The following is a 19,285-nucleotide window of genomic DNA, read 5'->3' on the forward strand; positions in this document are numbered from 1 at the left end:
AGGGCTGTAATATACACATGAAGGTTTTCAGACAACAAAACAAGCGAGATTATTTCATGTAATGCTATACCAAGGTTTACCGAGACCACGTGCAGAAGTTGGCTACAAATTTTGGCAGCATCTAACAAGAACGATAAGTATTAAAAATGCTGCAGAGAGGCAAAGTGGTGATGGAGTTCAAAGTGTTGCATTTTGAGCACAAATTAGAAGGAAAATATTTTTTATTGGATGTGATCCAAAGAGGCCATTGGCTCTGGTAAACTTTATGCAAGACCTTAATGATGCCTGTACTTTTAAGTTGTATATAGTTTAGAGAGAGAGCAAGGAGAAGATGGCTGTTATCCCCGAAGGAAAGAGGAACAGAGGCTGACAGCGAATGCAGCCCAGAAAGCGCGTAGATACACTGGGTGCTTCATGTGGGAGGAAGAGGAATAGAAACTGCAGCAAAGAATGTGTCCCCAAAGGAAGGAGCACTGTGGCAGCTCCATAAATGCTAGGTAAAGCGAGAGACAAATTTTCCAGGGTCACAACGCTTTTCTTTTGACATATTATGATAGTAACTCCGTACACTTGCAGAATTACTAAGCGGCTGGTTTTTGGAGTGTGGTATAGCAGGGAACAAGCTAGATTCCTGCCTGCTAAATAACTCTTCTGGTTTAGAACAAGCTCTTTCAGCCTTACCCAGGACAATTTGCCGTGTATGTGTAGTTAGTGGAACACTAAGCTCCTGGCCGGCAGTGCATGTGGCATCCCTCTGATGTTAAAACTTGTTGCAGCTGATCAGGTACTGACATGAATACATTCCTTAAGGGGAGGGATAGTGATGCCTCAATTTGCAGTAACATGTTGAACACCCTTGGGGAATGAATGAGAAAGAAACTAAATATTACACAGTGTCAAGCCTTAAAACGCTAGGGGATATGTTTTAAATAAAGAGATTAGTTGGGTCTGCTAGTTTTGGCTTGCCGTTTTGTAACTCGTAATTTATTGTTACCCAGCCTTAACAAAAGGAAAATGTGAGTTTGGTTGCGTTGCCCCTCGCTTCCCATCCACCTCCATGTTCAGCAGCGTGGTTGTTACTGTTTTCAACAGCTTTTGTTATGTAGAAGAAACAAACTTGGCATTAAGAATTGGCAATTTGGGAAAAGATAAACAGCATTTAGGATGATTAAAAGTATTGACAAGTGGACATGCTTTTAATGTTACTTGCCTGAGTGTGCATATACATATAACTAACAGGTTTAGAAATAGCAAGTAACCTCAGCTGCAGTTTAATTGAATACACTCAGAAAAATTCTGTGATGGCTTTTGGTAAAGGCTATATTAAAATAGTACTGGAAGCAGGCCTGCGATTTTAACATCTTGTGTTGTGGTGGTGGTTAGCCTTAGTGGGTATTACATGGAAGACTTCCAGGCAGTTGGGTTGATTAATTTCAGATCTGGATTTAAAATGATCCCTGTGTACATTGTGCTGGATCCTGCTGCCGAGTAGCAGCTGAATGAATGATAACAGTTTTCTTTTTGCAATAACTGAGAAGACAAAAATAAAATAGGATGAAATCAAACCTTTTTTCTTGCTTAGGCCAAATGGGAGTAAAATGAAAAATAAAGCTGTGAATTAATAGGCCATTTTTTTATCCAGGTTTCATGTGTCTCTTACTCTAGGACACCTAAGGGTGTCAGAAGCCTTTTGTCAAAAGGCTGTGGTGGCTGAGCAGGGGTGGCATATGTGCCCATGATAGATTGGACAGGGAGAGGTTTTGGTCTTCTGGTAATGCCTTTCCAAATTTGTGGCACGTGGAGCAATGGTTGCCTCCAAGACAGGATGTCACAGGGAGCCTTTGGGAAATCTTTTGAACTCATTATGGTACCTCACCCTTCTTCGCTGTTGGTAACTGCATTAATCCCACTGGGAGGCTAGTGTGTTGGGCAGTCACTGCTGGGATCTGGAGGGAGTTTTCTCAGGGAGCCAAACAGAAAAATCATTTGGTTGGGTTTCTTCATTGTATTTTTGGTATTCAAACACTCCAAGGGAAGGTAAATTATTTATGGTTATTTCTGTAGCTTGTACAGTGTGGGTTGAGGTTAACAGCTGTGAGCCTTGCTCCTATTTAAATTTTATCATAAGCAAAAAGTTGGGAAAGTTACTATACCGTTTCTGGTTTTGTAGTGACAAAACCATCTTGTATTACAAAGAGAATGTAAAGTCTGTTTTTAAAGCTGGTGAAAGGACTGACTGAGATCCTTTCTACTTCCATTCCTGTGTATACTGAGCTTGAAATCTACGCATCAAACTTACTGCCAAGTTGTGATTAGGGTTCGTAAGGCATGGCTAAAGCTGAACTTCACATTTAATCAATAGGTCTTTGATGTTACAATGCCTCAATTGTGTTTTTATCTAAATCAATGGGTATGGCAAGTTACAGGTAAAGTTTTGCTGTGCTAACAAAGGTGGGACAGGAGGCTTCAGTAGGTTTATTAAACTCAGTGCTTATCAAATCACGGACCTGCACGATAGGAGACATTATCCGAATTAGCTGTGTATGTTGTTAGGGGATAAATTAGTAAGTCAGGGTACCTGAGGGCTTTTTATCCTTATTTTTAGTGCAGTTAAAACATTCATTCTTTTTCTCTAGGAAGTCTTGATATAACATGTTGGGATGTGTGAAGAAGAGACAGGAAATGTATCTGTAAATAGCGTGCCCTTGTTGCTCCGTCACTTGCAATAGTTTTTTCAGAATTATTCATAGTATCTGAAAATTTATATGAAAAATTAAGAAAAAGGTACAAGGGAGAGCTGAAGAGTTCGGATCACATGAGAATTTTTCAGCTCTTGAGGGAATAAAAAGGCATGATTGTTCATCTTCAGAGAGGCATTGAATGAAATCTGTAGAGGCACATAAAATAATGAATAGTACACACATTCCTGTCATACCAGCACAAGAGAAGACAAAACCAAAGAGTGTACAGGTCATAATGATCATGTGAAATACATTAGCACAGTGTGTCATTGAGGCTGGGGACCTGTGAGCTTAAGAAAAGTATTTGCCACGTACTTGAACAAAGAACATGCAGAGCTGTATTCAGCAGCATGCTTTTCAGTTTATCACAGTTGTAAGGATAAAATGTTTCTATAATGAGAGTTTTCAGTTAGAAAATTGTTTGCATTTTCCCTGAGTTGTGAAGTGTTGCCTAATTTCAGTGATGGACTGCTCAGCTTCACCTAGTGGTTTGATATGTTGGGGTAATTTTATTTCACCATGTTGTGTCTTAGTTGAAGATGTTGTTGTGAATATATGGTTGAACAGTCACTTTAGTCTCAAATTTGAGATTACATGAAATATTTTTCATATCTCCCCCCCAAAAAAAGATATTACTGAAAAGCAGTCAAGTATTTATGTTAATTACTTCAAATAATCTATGTCATTTGGCCAAAATAGAAGGATTTCATGGAGTACTTTTTACCTGTTTTCCCAGTCAAGTGCTGAATGATGAACTACGAGACATGATATACCATGCATCTCCTTGAATTTGTTTCATATTAATTCAATGAGAAAGTCTTAAAGAAGTCCTAGGCAAATCTCTAGTAATCATCGTTACTGAGTCTGTGAGAGCCAGTTAAGCAATTTTGCATTTAAACGTACAGCATTGCTTTATGTTTCTAAGAGTGTCAGTCTCAAAACATGCATGTTCAGTGAGGAAGAATATTTCATGACAGCTTTGCAGTTATCTAAACTTCTACTCAGTATGGTCGGTGGATTTGGTTCGTTCTGAAGTAATTCTTAGATTCTGGATAACTTCGTAGTTAGGTTGAACTGGATGTATTGGCCAGGTTTCCAGCCACTATAATAGAATACATACAGACATTTGCATGTAGACACCTACATTAAAGTGTCTGGATCTGGAGCTGAATCTCACCCCTTATCACTTTCCTCATCTTCATATACGTGTAATGGAGACCTTGTGATCTGGGGGATATATACAAACAGCTGGAGGCTCTCATATATCCTGTGAATGCTCAAGGCTGATTACTGATGGTTAGACCTGGCTGCACATTATTCCATGCAAGCCTCCTTTTCTGGGCGATTCCACTTAGTAGTGTTGTAACTATAGATGAAAAGTCCTGCCTGTCCTTTGACTGACTGTTTCCTCTGAAGGACAGCTGCAGCCATTTCTTCTTTGTTTAGATATTCCATCACATTTACAACCATGATGTATCTTTAATGTTTAATTTTCTAGCTTTTCTACTCAAATGTTTGTGAGTAGTGTGCAAAACTATCATTCTAGCAGACCCGTGAGCCCAAGGACCAGTGCTAAGGAGCTTCAGGCAAAAAAGATCACCTGGTTTAGACACATCTGGACATCTGGTTCAAAACTTACTTTTGCCAGTTGCAAATGGAAGTTAGTGCTCACATTTCTGTACTGAGGTCTGAGACTGAAGGGTTCTTTCCCAACATAGAGCAAGAAACTCAATGAAGCTAGACAACCTCCTCATGTGTGATTGTTTTCCATAGATCCTTCTGAGACGAACCCACATTTTGTAAGGAATCCAGATGTTCTGAAAGGAGGGTAGCCTAGGGTATAGTGGAAGATAGTGTTGATTCAGGAGTCAGTATTCTACGTCCTCTCCTCAGCATGAGGGTTTTGACACCAAGGAGCACGCTGCAGAACCTTGTGCTGTGTGCCTCCATAGTGGTCTTTGATTCTAATGATGGAGGAGATCTGTTCCTCCTTAATGCCACGAAGTCATACCTGCTTGCCATTTTTGAGCAGAAATGCTCCTTTTCCTCCTCTGTAAGTGATCAGGCTATGTGGAAGAAAATCTGAATTACTCTGCTCCCTGAAACTTCGGTTTCCAAGTTCTCTGAAACGGGGTTACTCAACCCAGCTAGTCCTATATGGCCCTATTTTCCCTAAGACATGACATCCTTTATATGGAAGCTCTCGTGTGACGGTGGAGAAAAGATCAGGAAAATAACCGTGGTAGGCATATGCATTAGCAAAGGGTACTTCCAACCCAATAACTAGATCTCATGGTCATGACACTGTATAGAGCACCGTGTCCGCAAGCACTGAGCATCAATAGAAATGCCCACAAGGACAGTACGTGTTAGTTGAAGTCCAGGAGTCATTCCCATTGTGTCGATGCCTCAGTCTTTCCAAAGCAGGCTCTTTGGCAAGCTGTTTTGAACAAGATTTATTTTTGTACCTGACGTGGAGACAAATTCTTAAATAAGTTCCCAAACATTGACTCTGCTTATAAACTGGTGTAAATATTTTTTAGTGTCTTTGAAACTCTGTTAAGGGATAGGTTAAACGGTAGGTGTTAGCGTATAGTAAGTTAAATAATAAATTGATTTTGCTTCATCATCTCATTTGTAGAGTTCCTGAGAAAGTAACAGGAGATTAATGTTGTAAAAGATAGAGCTAAAATTTTTGGTTTATGTGGTCATTTTCTATCTTCTGATTCCTTTCAGTCTCTCTATTCTTGTCTTTTTTTTAAAAAGTATTTTATGATTATGTATTCTGGCATGGTCTTTAATTTGTTTCAGTAGTCCTCTCATCCCTGAAAAATGGATGGGTCTTTCTGGCACCCGTCCTTTTCAATTGTCTGTGAACAATAAAGCAAAGAATTTGTTTAACTTTTATAGGCATTTTCTAATTACAGCAGTGGAAAAGCTAACTGGACTATAGGGACGTGTACGCTTTACTCTGCATCTTCAGTCATATTTTGACTGAGAATTTTGCTTGAAACTCACTGTATTAATATTTCTGCTCAATATAAGCCAAGAAAGAAATAACCTTTTAATATCAGGTATTACTCAGGCAGCGTCCAGTGTTTTGACTGAAACAGAGCTGTGCAGATTAAGCAGCTTAGATGGGTCATGTAAATAACTTCAGGCTTGTCAGTTAGCCTCCTAAACTCATTAATAGTGTTTTCATGTGGAGTGTTACTCTGATGTATGTATGTCTTAATAAAGTTAAACATTGCTGTAACATGGGCAACTGTCATCCAGGAACAGTGAAGAGAAGGATGTGGTTTCTTCATCATTGCCTGGGAAAATAAAAGTTCAGTTAAATATCTTTTTCCACTTTGAAATATTAAATTCCCTTCAAATCTAACATTTTGTTTTAACAGCAGATATTATAGCTGCTAGTTTGGATCTTGAACTGTTTTACTAGGTGTTAGGTTCTGGCTATGGGAAAATCTACGTGTGCCTAACCTTATTTATTATGCACAACTCTTTGATTTCCTGGAGTCTTTGCAGAGTATAAAGCTCGCATTTGATCCGTGTAACTTCATTTCTTTATGCTGTTCTGCAGACACGGTTCACTTGCTTCTCTTTGTGGTGCTAGGTATTTGTTTTGTTGAATTGATCCTAATTTTGTCAGCTTCCTAATTGAAGTGGTATTAATCACACCTTTTTTTTTCCTTACTTCTAATACAAATTGGGTCTAATTTCTAACACCTACACTAAGATCTCAATGGCAGGCACCAATTTTTTTATAAATGAAATGATTAATGACTCACAACGTAGAAGCCAAACCCCTTGACTTAGGTGCGGCTGCAGCAAAAGCATCTCCTTTGCATGGAATGTTCCAACTCGGCTGGTGTTTGGGATGTTTATGTGTGTGTTTTGATGGCAAGGGCCCAGCCCGCTGAAAAATCTGCCGTAAGATGATTCACAATATTATGACAGAAGGTAGAGTCATCGTCGTTTACTTAAAGTGCACTTAATTTAATTTGTTCTTCACTATGTATAAAACCACTTAATAGTGCTATGCAAATTGATATAAAATATATTTATAATACATGACAAATAACTTCTACAAAACTTGTGTATTTTCTCTTTAGTCTTAAAAATGAAGACGTTTGCCATGATGGATGATGCTTTTAAATTTAGTGCATGCTTCAATTAGTTAAATAAATACGTATTAGAAGGATGCTCATCACAACTGCAGTTTAAGCAGTTAGTAGTATTTCAGAATTGAAAGGTGAAATGAAATACTAATGATATTGGAAAATATTTGTGAGCCTCTGTAACATAGCCCCACAACACTCGCAGTGCACAATCTGTGCTTGGTTATACCAGATCCCCTTGATTCTTCAGAGAAGGATGGTGGCCAGTGATCAGTCACAGCACTGAAATCTGTGTGCGCATGCTCAAATGCAAATTCCCAGGTACCCAGTTAGTGGGCAGGTATCTCTGTAAACTTGCAGCAGATAAAAGCGACTTTTATTTTTATTTGAAATTGTGAGAAAACACTCTTAAACAAAAGTAGAACAATGCAGCAGTTAGTGATTTCGTGAGCCATGTTTTTTGGATGCATTTTTCTTGGGTTAAGAAAAGTCTTTTACTGAGCTGTGGGAGGTAAGCGCCTTTTTCTGTGGCTTTGCAACATATCCCTCTACCATTTGGGCAGGGGAAAGGGTGACGTGTGGAGGGTGGAGGCCCCAAGCCCCCAGCAGTGTGCACTTCCCATGGCCAGTACCAGGTGCTTTTGCATTCGAGTCAGAATACCCGCCTTTTCCCTTTTCGAAGCCATCAGTGGGCTTGTTCTCACGCTGCTGTTGAGCCTTCTGTCTGCTTCAAAATACCCAAGGCAAGCACTATCAAGACAGAGACAAATGCTGTCTTCTGTAGTATCTTCTGGATGATCAAGACTTTAGATGATTATAGACCAGGTAATCTAGGTCGGTATGCTATGTGTTAAGTATATAATTAACTGAAACCAGCAGTATTCGTTGCAAATTTCCCTTGTTCTTAAAGGGGAACTGGAATAAGCCTATGCTGGTAGGAGTCACAGGGATGGGAAATGACGTTTAAAAGTGGGGGAGGGATCTCATCAAGTGGGCTCTTCAGCTGGGGATTGAAGCCACAGCACTGATGTAAAATGATGTATTGCACAACAGCAGCATTTTTTTTACTGATTTTTACCTGTATCTTGGTGTGAAAAACCTCACCTCTTCTTCATCTAAATGAAAGCTTTATTCTGAGGAGATTATCATGTCAGTGTCTCTGCAGCTTGCAGCTCATTTTCTGGGAATAGTGAAGGCTTTTACGAGAACTTGCCCTTTCTTGTTCTGAGAGCTGGCAATTGAACAGGCAGCCTAAGTGATTCTTGGGCCATTTTTAACAAGTGTGAAACAAACTTAAAGGCAGGTGAAAAAAAATAACGAAACAAACAGCGTACTCTTACAGAAACGTGCTTCTCTTGTCAAAACTGTGCTGTGACAGCCATCTTTATTACTCATACTGTCTCCATTATTGTGGCTGAAATAGGAGACTGGAGTGCTCTGTTTCCTTTTCTAGTATTGTCTTTTATTTTTCACGGATTTTGTGTGCTGCTAAGAGCAACGGATGATATTGGTTTCGTTGCATTGTTTTCATTGCACTGAAATGCAGAGAAGAATGGCATGAGCTTCATCGTGCTGCCACTAAGCATATTGGAAGTGGAAAGTCCCGCTGGTTTAGGAGGATTATGTTTCTTTTCACACCACTTGAGTTTTATTATTAATTAAATTTTCTTTCAAGAAATAATAGGTGCAGTATTATTATCTGTCTTGTAGGCTTGTCTTCTAAAGAGTACGAGGAAACCAGTGATTCTAAATGGCTGAAAAGAAATAAATTTTTATTTACAGCACCTTGTAGTTAATTCAAAGACAAGCTTGTATTGAGTTTCCCAAAGTTAATACCATTTTCTGATGAAGGGAGTTTGGGGTGTTGCCAAATGAAATGTTACTATTCGTTTTGAACAATGTGATATTTAACAGTTTTATTTCTCTCTGTTGCAATTACTTAAGACTTCTGCTAGGTAAAACTCAGAAAATAGTTTCTCTAGAAACAAAAATGAGAAAATTTAAGGACTGAATTGTTCACTAAAACTTATGTCATATTTTTGTCTTTTGGGGTTTTGTTTTAGTTTCTTTTCAGTGTGGGTCTGGTTTTCAGTAGCATAGGATTTCAGTAGCAAAGGTTTCAGAGCCTTGTGACTCTTTGCGGCTTCAGTGGGTTGAGTTTTTGCTCATCATCTTTGAAAATCCCTTCTTCTTTTTAGTCGCTATGGCTAAGAGGATTCTCGGTGGTGAAGGAGGCAGACAGTAACACATTCTGCTCTGAGAACTGCAAGATCTAAAAGCCAAGCACCGCATAGCAAACCTCAAGGACAATATTAATTTTGAAGTTTTACATTAATTTAAAACATTAAAGTAGTGATGTTGGTACAGGATAATACTCATGGGCCTTGAAAATGTTTATAGGTAAGATTGGCTTAAGACAGATATTCCGTTAACACAAGGGTGTTGTGGCTGGCAATGGAGTGTAGCAGGATGAAGGTGTAAAGGCTTGAGTGTTTTCTACAGGACAACCAACAGCAACGTTTATCTGAAAACAGGGCTTCAATGCAGTTTGAACAAGACTCCTTTAAAGCCCAGTAAGAATACTTGTCTTACAGGTTAAAGAGATGGTTTTGTGACTGAACTTGTTTCTGTATGGGTTTTGACATGTGCTGAAGAGTTTGAGGCAGAATGACTAAAAGCTTGTAAAGGTAGTGGAAATGAAGTTCCTCATGTACATGAGTCCTAAGAGGAAAGTGAGTTTAACCTCCTCAAGGGCAGTGGAAGGGACAAGGCATGATAATACAATGGCAATGCACATGAGTAAATATGCATAAGGAGAGTGTTATATATAAGGGATGGCTAGAAACTTTAGCTTGTAGATAAAGAACTGACACTGTTGTAGTTACCTGCTGCTTGTATTTATCACTTAGGACTGACCTCAGCCGGTTCACATGATTTAATGAAATCCTTTTTTAATGCAAACTTTGTTGCTGTATCCATCCATGCTCTTGGTTTGATTTACTAATAAGCAGTGATTTAGAACTGGTAAACAGCTGTAATTGAGTGTTACTGTTTTTATTTGACAGGCCGGACCTGATAGACATGAATACCGTTGCTGTTCAAAGCAACCTTGCAAATTTAGAACACGCTTTTTTTGTAGCAGAAAAACTTGGTGTTGCCAGACTTCTGGATCCTGAAGGTAAGATAGCTGCAAAGGGCTTTGTTGCAAAAACCCTAACATTAAAACAAAATCTAATCTGCCTGCAGGTTGTAGCATATTTTTGGGCATTCTTACAACTGCATGATAAAGCGCTGCTTCATCTTGCTCTTTTAGATGTTGATGTTCCCTCACCTGATGAGAAGTCAGTAATAACTTATGTGTCATCACTTTATGATGCATTTCCCAAAGTACCAGAAGGTGGTGAAGGCATCGGTGCAAATGTAAGTAGGAGAAAAATACTTACATGGTGTGCAAGTTTCATTAATACGATTCTTGATTTCGGCTCCAGAATGTTAGATGGATCTTCCATAAGACTATTGTCACCCTTCTCTTTGACGTGATTTTCTAGGTGGAGATTTTTCTGGCTTAGCAGCTATTTTGTGTTCTGGACATGAAAATGTTTGTGCAAAGAGCTTAACTGAAAGTAGTTTATCTGAAGTTGGAGAAAGATAAGAGTTGAAGTTCTTACATTCCAGTCATGGACCTATAAATTTTGCCTCTCTAATTCTTATAAATTTGAAGTTTATTAAACTTGAAAATTTTGTTTTCTGTGGAATTATTTGGGACCAAAACTAGAGAGTGAAATCATATATTTGGAAGCTTTAAGTGAGCTGTACTGAGCAAGTAAATACTGTTTCATAATTGCAGGGTTTAGAAATCTCTTTTCTATGTGTGTGAAGAGCCTTGGACTTCAAAGATAAGGCGAAAATGAGCTTTCATATGATTTTTTCTGATCTGTAATCTGGGTTGTGCTTTCATAGGATGTTGAAGTCAAATGGGTTGAATATCAGAATATGGTGAACTACCTCATGCAGTGGATCAGACACCATGTCACAATAATGTCTGACAGAACATTTCCCAACAATCCTGTGGAATTGAAGGTGAGGTGTGGTGTCTTAGACTCCTTGTTGGAATGACACTTTTCTTACTGACTCAAAGCGTGCTTGAACAGATGAAGTGCTTGTTGATTTATACAATCAAATCAACTGTAGAATAGTACTACTCCATAGCCTTTTCAAAGTACAATAAATACATTACTAACGTAGGAACAATCAAAAGCAAATATTTAACTCGTCACTGATCATTTTTTGTAGAACTCAAGTAGAACAGTATAAGAACGTAAGCTTACAAAGAATTGTATTCTTACAAAGTAAGGTTATATTCACTGTGAATAAAAGTTGATGATGGTTTTTATGTTTCTGTAGGCACTTTATAATCAATATTTACAGTTTAAAGAAACAGAAATTCCACCAAAGGAGACAGATAAATCAAAAATTAAACGTCTATATAAACTGCTAGAGGTAAGTTTTAACATGCATTGAAACGTATAGAAGTTCCCTTTCTGTGCCTTAAAATAACAAATATGTATGAATTGTTAAGGTCTGGATAGAATTTGGACGCATCAAACTTCCTCAAGGCTATCATCCAAATGATATAGAAAAAGAATGGGGAAAGCTTATTGTTGCCATGCTGGAAAGAGAGAAGACCCTTCGACCTGAAGTGGAGAGGTACACTAGTGAATGTTTGACTCGCTTGGTTAATATATTTGCTGTTGTTTTAAGCCATATTGAAAATTGTAAATGTCTTCCTCCGTGATAACATCCACATTATTTTTCTAGACCAAGTAATTTTGCCTTTGTTCAAGGCCTGAAGTTCTTTACCTATTTCATAGAAGCAGGTCCAGATGGACATAACTTCGATGGTCTCAGAAGGTCATAATGAGTATTATCTGTGCCTCAGATCATCAAAGCACTTAAACACAAATATAACCACCTTCTTTGTACAGTTAGAGAGCTAGGTTCATATCATTTCACTGTCTCGTTTGGACTTGATTTCATATAAGCAACGTATATTTCACTTGGTGCACAGCATTGTGGGCTGACGTCCTGTTCTGAGGTTGTTTAAAAGTTGGTTGTACTCAAGAGCGCAGAAAGCATTTAGACATGCAAAGCACATAGTAGTCTTCCATGGTAGCAGAATGCGTGACACTATTTTGTATATCACTAGTAACATACTGAGCACGTTTAAAGTCTTGATGCAGTCTTTGAGCATTTCTGCTTTTTAATGTTACCTCTTTTGAGTTGTGGCAGACACAGTTGCTATACGTTCATTAATTAAAAAAACCCTTTTATTTAACTCAAATTATTCTTCTATACTTACCTGGAGGTAGATATAGACACCTGGGTCTGGATTCATTCTGCTTAACTTTAAACATCCAAAGGAGACACCTAAGATCTGAATCACTTTCTAGAGAATTCTGGCACTGACTTTCTGGTGACAATAGGGTGATCATTCTCTCTGGTCTAAGTTCTGAAATTAGGTGTGAAGAATACAGATCATTGTGTAGGAAGTCCTCAGAAAGAGAGATTTTAGCAAGAGAAGATCTCAAAGACAGTCAGAGTCGATTAAATATGCGTCATGCTTACAAAAGAGCATGACAGAAATGGCAGATTCAATGGGAGGTGTCACTTCCCAGCATCCTGCTGGGAAAGAAGTTCCTATAGAAGAATAGAAAGTTGTCCCCACCATGCAGAGCAGAACACTGGAAAGCAGTGGAAGAAACACAGCCTGCTAAATCTTGTAGGTTAATCTGTCCTGATCTGCCAAAAGCAAAATTAGTGCCTGCCTTTGCCAAAAAGCGAATTCGTATTTGCAGAAAGCTGGGTTATCTGTGTTGAGAATGTGTATAAATGACATTAGTTTATTTCTTTTTAAATTCAGATGGACTGAGCATAGATAAACAAATGTAAACATAAACACCTTCAGGACTGGTAAACACACTTAAAGTGACAAGTCATAGAATCATAGAATCTTCGTGGTTGGAAAGGACCTTTGAGATCATCGAGTCCAACCAAACAACCTGCAATCTCTGCCACTAGAGCATGCCCTGAAGTGCCACATCTAGACATTTCTTAAATATCTCTAGGGATGGTGACTCAACCACCTCCCTGGGCAGGCTGTTCCAGTGCCTGACCACTCTTTCAGTAAAGGAATTCTTCCTAATATCTAATCTAAACCTCCCCTGCCGCAACTTCAGACCATTTCCTCTGGTCCTGTCCTTATTCACCCGGGAGAAGAGGCCAACAGCCACCTCTCTCCAACCTCCTTTCAGGTAGTTGTAGAGGGCAATGAGGTCTCCCCTCAGCCTCCTCTTCTCCAAGCTAAACATGCCCAGCTCCCTCAGCCTCTCCTCATATGACCTGGTCTCCAGACCCCTCACCAGCCTGGCAGCTCTCCTCTGGACACGCTCCAGCACTTCAATGTCCCTCTTGTACAGAGGGGCCCAGAACTGAACACAGCACTCGAGGTGAGGCCTCACCAGTGCCGAGTACAGAGGCACGATCACTTCCCTGCTCCTGCTGGCCACGCTAGTCCTGATACAAGCCAGAATGCTGTTGGCCGCCTTGGCCACCTGGGCACACTGCTGGCTTATGTTAAGCTGGCTGTCCAACTCCTATACCAGGTCCTATGGTGATGGTCACTGTGTGTGGTGGTCACTGTAAAATGAGAAAGAAAAGTTGATCAAGTTAAAATTTTTAGTTGATCTGGACACAAGAACTTGATCCGTCTTTGCTGTATTGGTTACTAGTGCACCTCGCCAACATGAGTTGCTGATACGGCTCCTGGGGTGGGATTTGGTTTTGGCAAAAATGTGACCTCAGCTTATACTGAAATTTGGCAAGTACTAAAACTTTGCCTGCAAGCCTGGTGGATGCATCTGAAAGGACCAACACAGATAGCCCAAGTGTGGCCAGATTGGTGTATGGGTTCAAAATTAATATGATGTCAGCGAGGAAAATGACAAACTGAGTTCTGGTTTGCAAACCTAGCAGAGTTTGGCATTACTGCAGGGGTGTGTCTATGCCTTTGCTGTGCTCTTCTGCATAAGCACAGTCCTCTTACGGTGTGGGTGTGGCTTTCAGGAGGTCTTAAAAGCAGGGGGTGAAATACTGAAAAAATTACCCCTAGCCCAAATTCTGAGTTAAAGCCTAAACTTAAGGGCAGTGGTCAGATTTTTCTGACTTGTTTTGTGGTCAAAACAGCAAGAAGCAATTAGCTCTGCATGTGGAAGAAGTTGGAGGGAAATTTGCAGAAGGACAGATTAGTAGGGTAGGGCAGTTAGTAAATATGCATATTTGGACAGTGGAGTAATGATGGTGGGTTAGATGGTGTACAGGTGTCTCAAATTAAATTGTTGTGAGCTGATTAACCATGATATTCCCCCAGTTTTATTGTGCAGTTCCATGTGAAGGAAAAGTAGTCAGCCCAACCTGGAGACGTTTTGTACCGTACTGTGGAGCGTGGAGTTGTCACTTCACTACTTTTTTGCAACTTTTCATTGAAGAGTCTGAGAAGCACTGCAAAGACTTCTTTAAGTTCTTATTTGGCTTATAGACATTTAGTGACACTTAAATAAAATATTGGGCGCGTCTGTTTCTTAGAGACGCCCTAATGTTGCTGCCTAGTCCGTACTTGCAAAGCTTTAAAGCAAGGTAGGGAAGCCAAAAGCAAGGTAGCGTACATAGCCTCAGGTAAAATCCTTTGAAGAGCTGGCAGAATATTAATTGCTGCGTTTTGAATATGCATTACTGAAGCCTATTTAAAGGAGGAGTGCTAGGTGTTTTAAAAGCCAGTAGTGAAATTTCATCCCTAGAAGCTGTGCATTTCTTAGGACTTGTATCTTTTTATTTTTCAGCAAATGTAAACAGCCAGGAGGACCGTGCTCTGGATGTAAAAATGAATAGCAGTAGTTATAGCTATCATAGCAGTGATTCACTGTTTAGCAACAGTACTAGTGCTCGAACCAGCGTTGATTCTAATGAGAATTTCCTTTCTGTTAATTGTGGTCCTACACTGATTAAATCTTGTATAAGCTTTGGTAATGGTACTTTAGAAGGAAACAGGTAATTTGGCGTATGTATTTGTGCTTTGTGTTAGATGCTGTTTGTTTGTTTGTTTGTTTTAAAGTCATGCAACATGTCTAGTAAATATAAATAATGTTAATATTTACTTTTTCTTCTGAAATACTCTGGCATCACCTAGGTTGGAAATGCTGCAGCAAATTGCAAACAGAATTCAGCGGGACAGCCGAAGCTGTGAAGACAAACTAATACTTGCCCGGAATGCTCTGCAAGCTGTAAGTCAGTTGGTTTTGTCTGTGTTCATTAACTTACTGCAGTGGAATGGCTACTTTAAAAAAATAAAATCTTTAGGAATTTTTATAGCATACTTAATAGCTCCTACTTTTATTTTCATTGTACTGTTGTTTGTAATTTAGCATTGCTTCAAGAAAACACCAAAAATTGCCTAGAGTGAGTTCTGTTAGATTTTTGTCGCTAGTTAGATAAAATGCTTCACAATTATTTCAAGATGAGAAGAAGTTTTTACAAAATCTTAGGATTTCTTACAGCTCATTTCTCTTTGATTTAGCTGCAGGGCTTAATGGCTTTCTCTTATTTACTCAGGACACCAAGCGATTAGAGTCAGGGCTCCAGTTCCAACATGAAGCGGAGTTAGCTGGCTATCTTCTTGAATCTGAGAACCTTCTCCGCCAGCAAGTGATTGATGCCCAAATTCTTATTGATGGAAAATACTATCAGGCAGACCAGCTTGTGCAAAGGTACTTTACAGTGTATTTACATGAATAAATAAATGTCCCAAATATGGATACCCATTATGGACAACATTTTCAAATCTTTATGGATACACTTCTCAATTTGTCCCTGGGCACCCAAATAAAGATTATCAGGTATTCAACAGCAAACGTTGTTGAAGACAGGAGGAGCTGTTTGTACTCATTTGTGAAATTGAGTAATTCAGTAGAACATGACTTAAATGTTTAATGTTTACTAGATATCCGAGTGTAAAGATGTTAGCTTGTTTCATTGCACCTAAAATGCTTTTACAATTCACTAACTTTGATTTTAAAAATGGAGGCAAGATTTCTGGTGATAGCCGTGGATGTCTCAACAGGTAGTAAGTGGGGTAACATTAGCTTATATGTGGCAGTGTGTACAGTCTTAGCAGAAAGATGCATTTAAACAGCATAATACAATTTCATGAAGAAATGGCCCCAAAGTTTTTCAGGATTTATCTTGGACTGGGTGAGATCAAGCACAAAACAACTCCTTGGCAGTGAACTGCAAGTGTTTGATCTACTGCAACGTGTAGTATCTTGTAGATTTCTGCTTTGCTGATTGTTCCCTGGAATTGTGTATGGTGCGTGCTAGTGCCCATACCATGCTGATTTTCTGGTCATTGCTTAATTTCTGCATCTGTTATCTGTATTTATAGAAGTATAAGGTGACATACCCTATACTTTCTGATACAAATGCTTATTTATTAATATTTACGTACAACTGAAGTGTAAGAGATCATGTGATTTCATATTGCTATTCAGTTCAGCATAATAAACCTTAATCATAAGCATTCATTGAAATTATTCTATTTACTTATTTATTTTCTTTTGTTTTAATAGAGTTGCAAAACTTCGTGACGAACTGATAGCCATACGGACCGAATGTTCTTCCGTATACAACAAGGGGCACACACTGACAACAGAGCAGACAAAGCTGATGATATCAGGAATAACCGAAAGCTTAAACTCAGGATTTACAACAAACTTAACCCCTGAATTAAATGCTGCAATGACCCAGGGTTTAACACCTTCTTTGACTTCTTCCAGCTTAACATCTGGCCTTTCATCAGGTCTTACTTCCAGACTGACACCAACCATCACTCCCGCTTACACACCAGGCATCCCACCACGGTTAGTTCAAAGCTATGTGACAGGAGTAGACAGTGGGACTCTGCAAACACTCAAACTGATGCAAATCAGAAAACCTCTTATGAAATCAGCTTTTGTGGATCAGAATTTAACAGAAGAAGAGGTGAACATGAAATTTGTCCAGGACCTATTGAGCTGGGTGGAAGAAATGCAGGTAGCAATCTTGTCGGAAACAGTCTGCTTTTAATTACTACATTTACTGCTTGTAGATCATGCCTAATTTTTCCTTCTTGTTTGTAAGGTGCAACTTGATCGAGCAGAATGGGGTTCAGATTTACCAAGTGTTGAAAGCCATTTAGAAAATCACAAAAATGTCCACAAAGCTATTGAGGAATTTGAATCCAGCCTTAAAGAAGCTAAAATCAGTGAGGTACAGCACCATATTCTTTATTTCTTTGGTTACTTTCTTACTGGGTGACCCATAGACTAATGTTGAATTTCAGAACTGTGTTTAGGTTTTACAGTCTTACTTTACTTCTGATCTCTAGATGACATAGCATGAAATCAGGAAATCTAATGGTTTAACATATCTAACCTTTTTGTTGTCTTTTGACCTCGTGTACCAAATACAGATCCAAATGACTGCCCCGCTTAAACTCAGTTACACAGAAAAATTGCACAGACTGGAGAGTCAGTATTCAAAACTCTTGGTAAGTTAGTCATACAGCTTCGATGTTCAGTTTTTCAGTGTACAACGTCTTTGATAAGGGATGAGCTTTAAATTCTGACCTTTGTAAATCTTTTTTTTTTCTTTTTAATAAAGAACACATCGAGAAATCAGGAAAGGCATCTAGATACTCTTCACAATTTTGTGTCTCGTGCTACTAGAGAGCTGATATGGCTGAACGAAAAAGAAGAGGAAGAGGTTGCATATGACTGGAGTGAAAGAAACCCCAATATAACAAGAAAAAAGGAATACCATGCAGTATGTATTGCTAGTATAATCCAGAGGGAATAATTATATCATCTTTAAGAATTTAAGAGATTTCTGAAACTTTCCTTTTTCTTTTTTTTTTTTTTAATCTGGAAAAAAGGAATTAATGAGAGAACTTGATCAAAAAGAAGAAGTTATTAAATCAGTACAAGAAATAGCTGAGCAATTGCTTCTTGAAAATCACCCAGCCAGGCTAACCATTGAGGTAAGTTAGTAAAACCAGCATGCAAACAAGAAAATAGCTTTGTGATTTAATAGACCTTAGATTTTTGGGGAAAAGAAGGAGAGTGCTAACTCATAGGAAATTAAACAACAAGACTGTGAACAATAGGCCCTTTTTTCCCCTCTTTGGTGTCTCTGTTGTATCTGACTTCCAGTTTCCAAAAAGCAAAAACACTTCTGTAAAGTTAGAATTACATCTGTGATTGCTTAGATAAAATCCCCCTAAAGTCTAAAATTAAAACTTCCAGAGTTGGTCTGTACAGACGTTTCTGGTCATGCACACAGCTTCTAGAGTTATTGATATAAATTGCATTGGCAAACCGAGGGCACAGAGCAGTCCTTAGGTGCTTTCTCTCCTGTTGGGTTGAAAGAGGTTTCAGTAGAGCTTTTCTAGTCACTTGCTATATGTACAGGTTCCTATTATGGTTTAGGCTTGGTTTCATAACTTGTTAGTGAATTGTGAAACTTGTTCGGATGTTAAAAATCTGACCAGGTGATGTGATTTACCAGGCTTGAATCAAGCTCTGTATTATAGGTAAACGGTTCACAGAAAATTTATTGTAGCTGTTGTAGGGTCATAATAAGTTTTCAAAGGAGAATGCAAGACGTTCTTTCCTGTAGATCTTCAAGAAAAGAGCAAATACAGACAGTGGGTGGTAAAAATGGAAACAATAAAAAACTGTTTTGTTATATAAGAATGAAAAAACAGAGAGGATGGATTTTTATGGTTCTTCAGCTCAGTGAGTTTATATCTGCATAAATTGGAAACATGAAGAAAACTCCTCCCTTTCTTCCTTCTCATAACATTTACTTTAAATAATAAATGACTTCTTATGTAATGTGGGGAATTCTATTATAATAAAAGTATATGCTTTTCTAATGGGTTCTTATCAGTGTAATATAATTAAGATATGAATATATTAAAGATACACATTATGAAACCAGGCCATTAGAGTGAAGATGACTGTGCAGTTTATGATGTCTGCAATGATGCTATATTGAGACATTTAAAACAAAAATAAAAAAGAACTGTATGCCTTTTCTACAGAAGAATCCATGCATTAATGCATCAGTTTGAAATTCATTTAAGCCAATGGAAAAGCTCTTTTGAATTCCCTGATAATCATACAGAATTGAAAAATTGAGACTTTTGCCTGATTTCACAAAGTCAAGAGTACCCTCTGCTGGTGACCACTCGTGCAGTGCATCTCTAGTGGCAGCACCAGACAGACACTATAGGAGGCCTCATTGGAGTAGGGTTACGTTTTTTAAATTCTTGTG

At 38.6% G+C, this 19,285-nt stretch overlaps 1 protein-coding gene across 31 annotated transcripts in view; it reads left to right on the forward strand.

Annotated features, from left to right (window-relative positions):
* DST (dystonin) overlaps window positions 1–19,285 on the forward strand; it is a 310,022-nt gene that overhangs the window by 147,356 nt on the left and 143,381 nt on the right. For 29 of the 31 annotated variants that reach the window (XM_054197106.1, XM_054197080.1, XM_054197086.1 and 26 more), the window contains 12 exons: window positions 9,928–10,040; window positions 10,176–10,282; window positions 10,823–10,942; window positions 11,267–11,362; window positions 11,442–11,569; window positions 15,105–15,198; window positions 15,527–15,681; window positions 16,540–17,002; window positions 17,090–17,218; window positions 17,421–17,498; window positions 17,612–17,773; window positions 17,883–17,987. In XM_054197106.1, coding sequence (XP_054053081.1) covers window positions 9,928–10,040; window positions 10,176–10,282; window positions 10,823–10,942; window positions 11,267–11,362; window positions 11,442–11,569; window positions 15,105–15,198; window positions 15,527–15,681; window positions 16,540–17,002; window positions 17,090–17,218; window positions 17,421–17,498; window positions 17,612–17,773; window positions 17,883–17,987 — 1,750 coding nt within the window. Of the gene's footprint in view, window positions 1–9,927; window positions 10,041–10,175; window positions 10,283–10,822; window positions 10,943–11,266; window positions 11,363–11,441; window positions 11,570–13,182; window positions 14,966–15,104; window positions 15,199–15,526; window positions 15,682–16,539; window positions 17,003–17,089; window positions 17,219–17,420; window positions 17,499–17,611; window positions 17,774–17,882; window positions 17,988–19,285 lie in introns of those variants that run through there. The other 2 variants (XM_054197113.1, XM_054197112.1) reach the window with 2 other exon arrangements.

The sequence above is a fragment of the Rissa tridactyla genome, chromosome 3 (genome assembly GCF_028500815.1).
Source record: "Rissa tridactyla isolate bRisTri1 chromosome 3, bRisTri1.patW.cur.20221130, whole genome shotgun sequence".
NCBI lineage: Eukaryota > Metazoa > Chordata > Aves > Charadriiformes > Laridae > Rissa > Rissa tridactyla.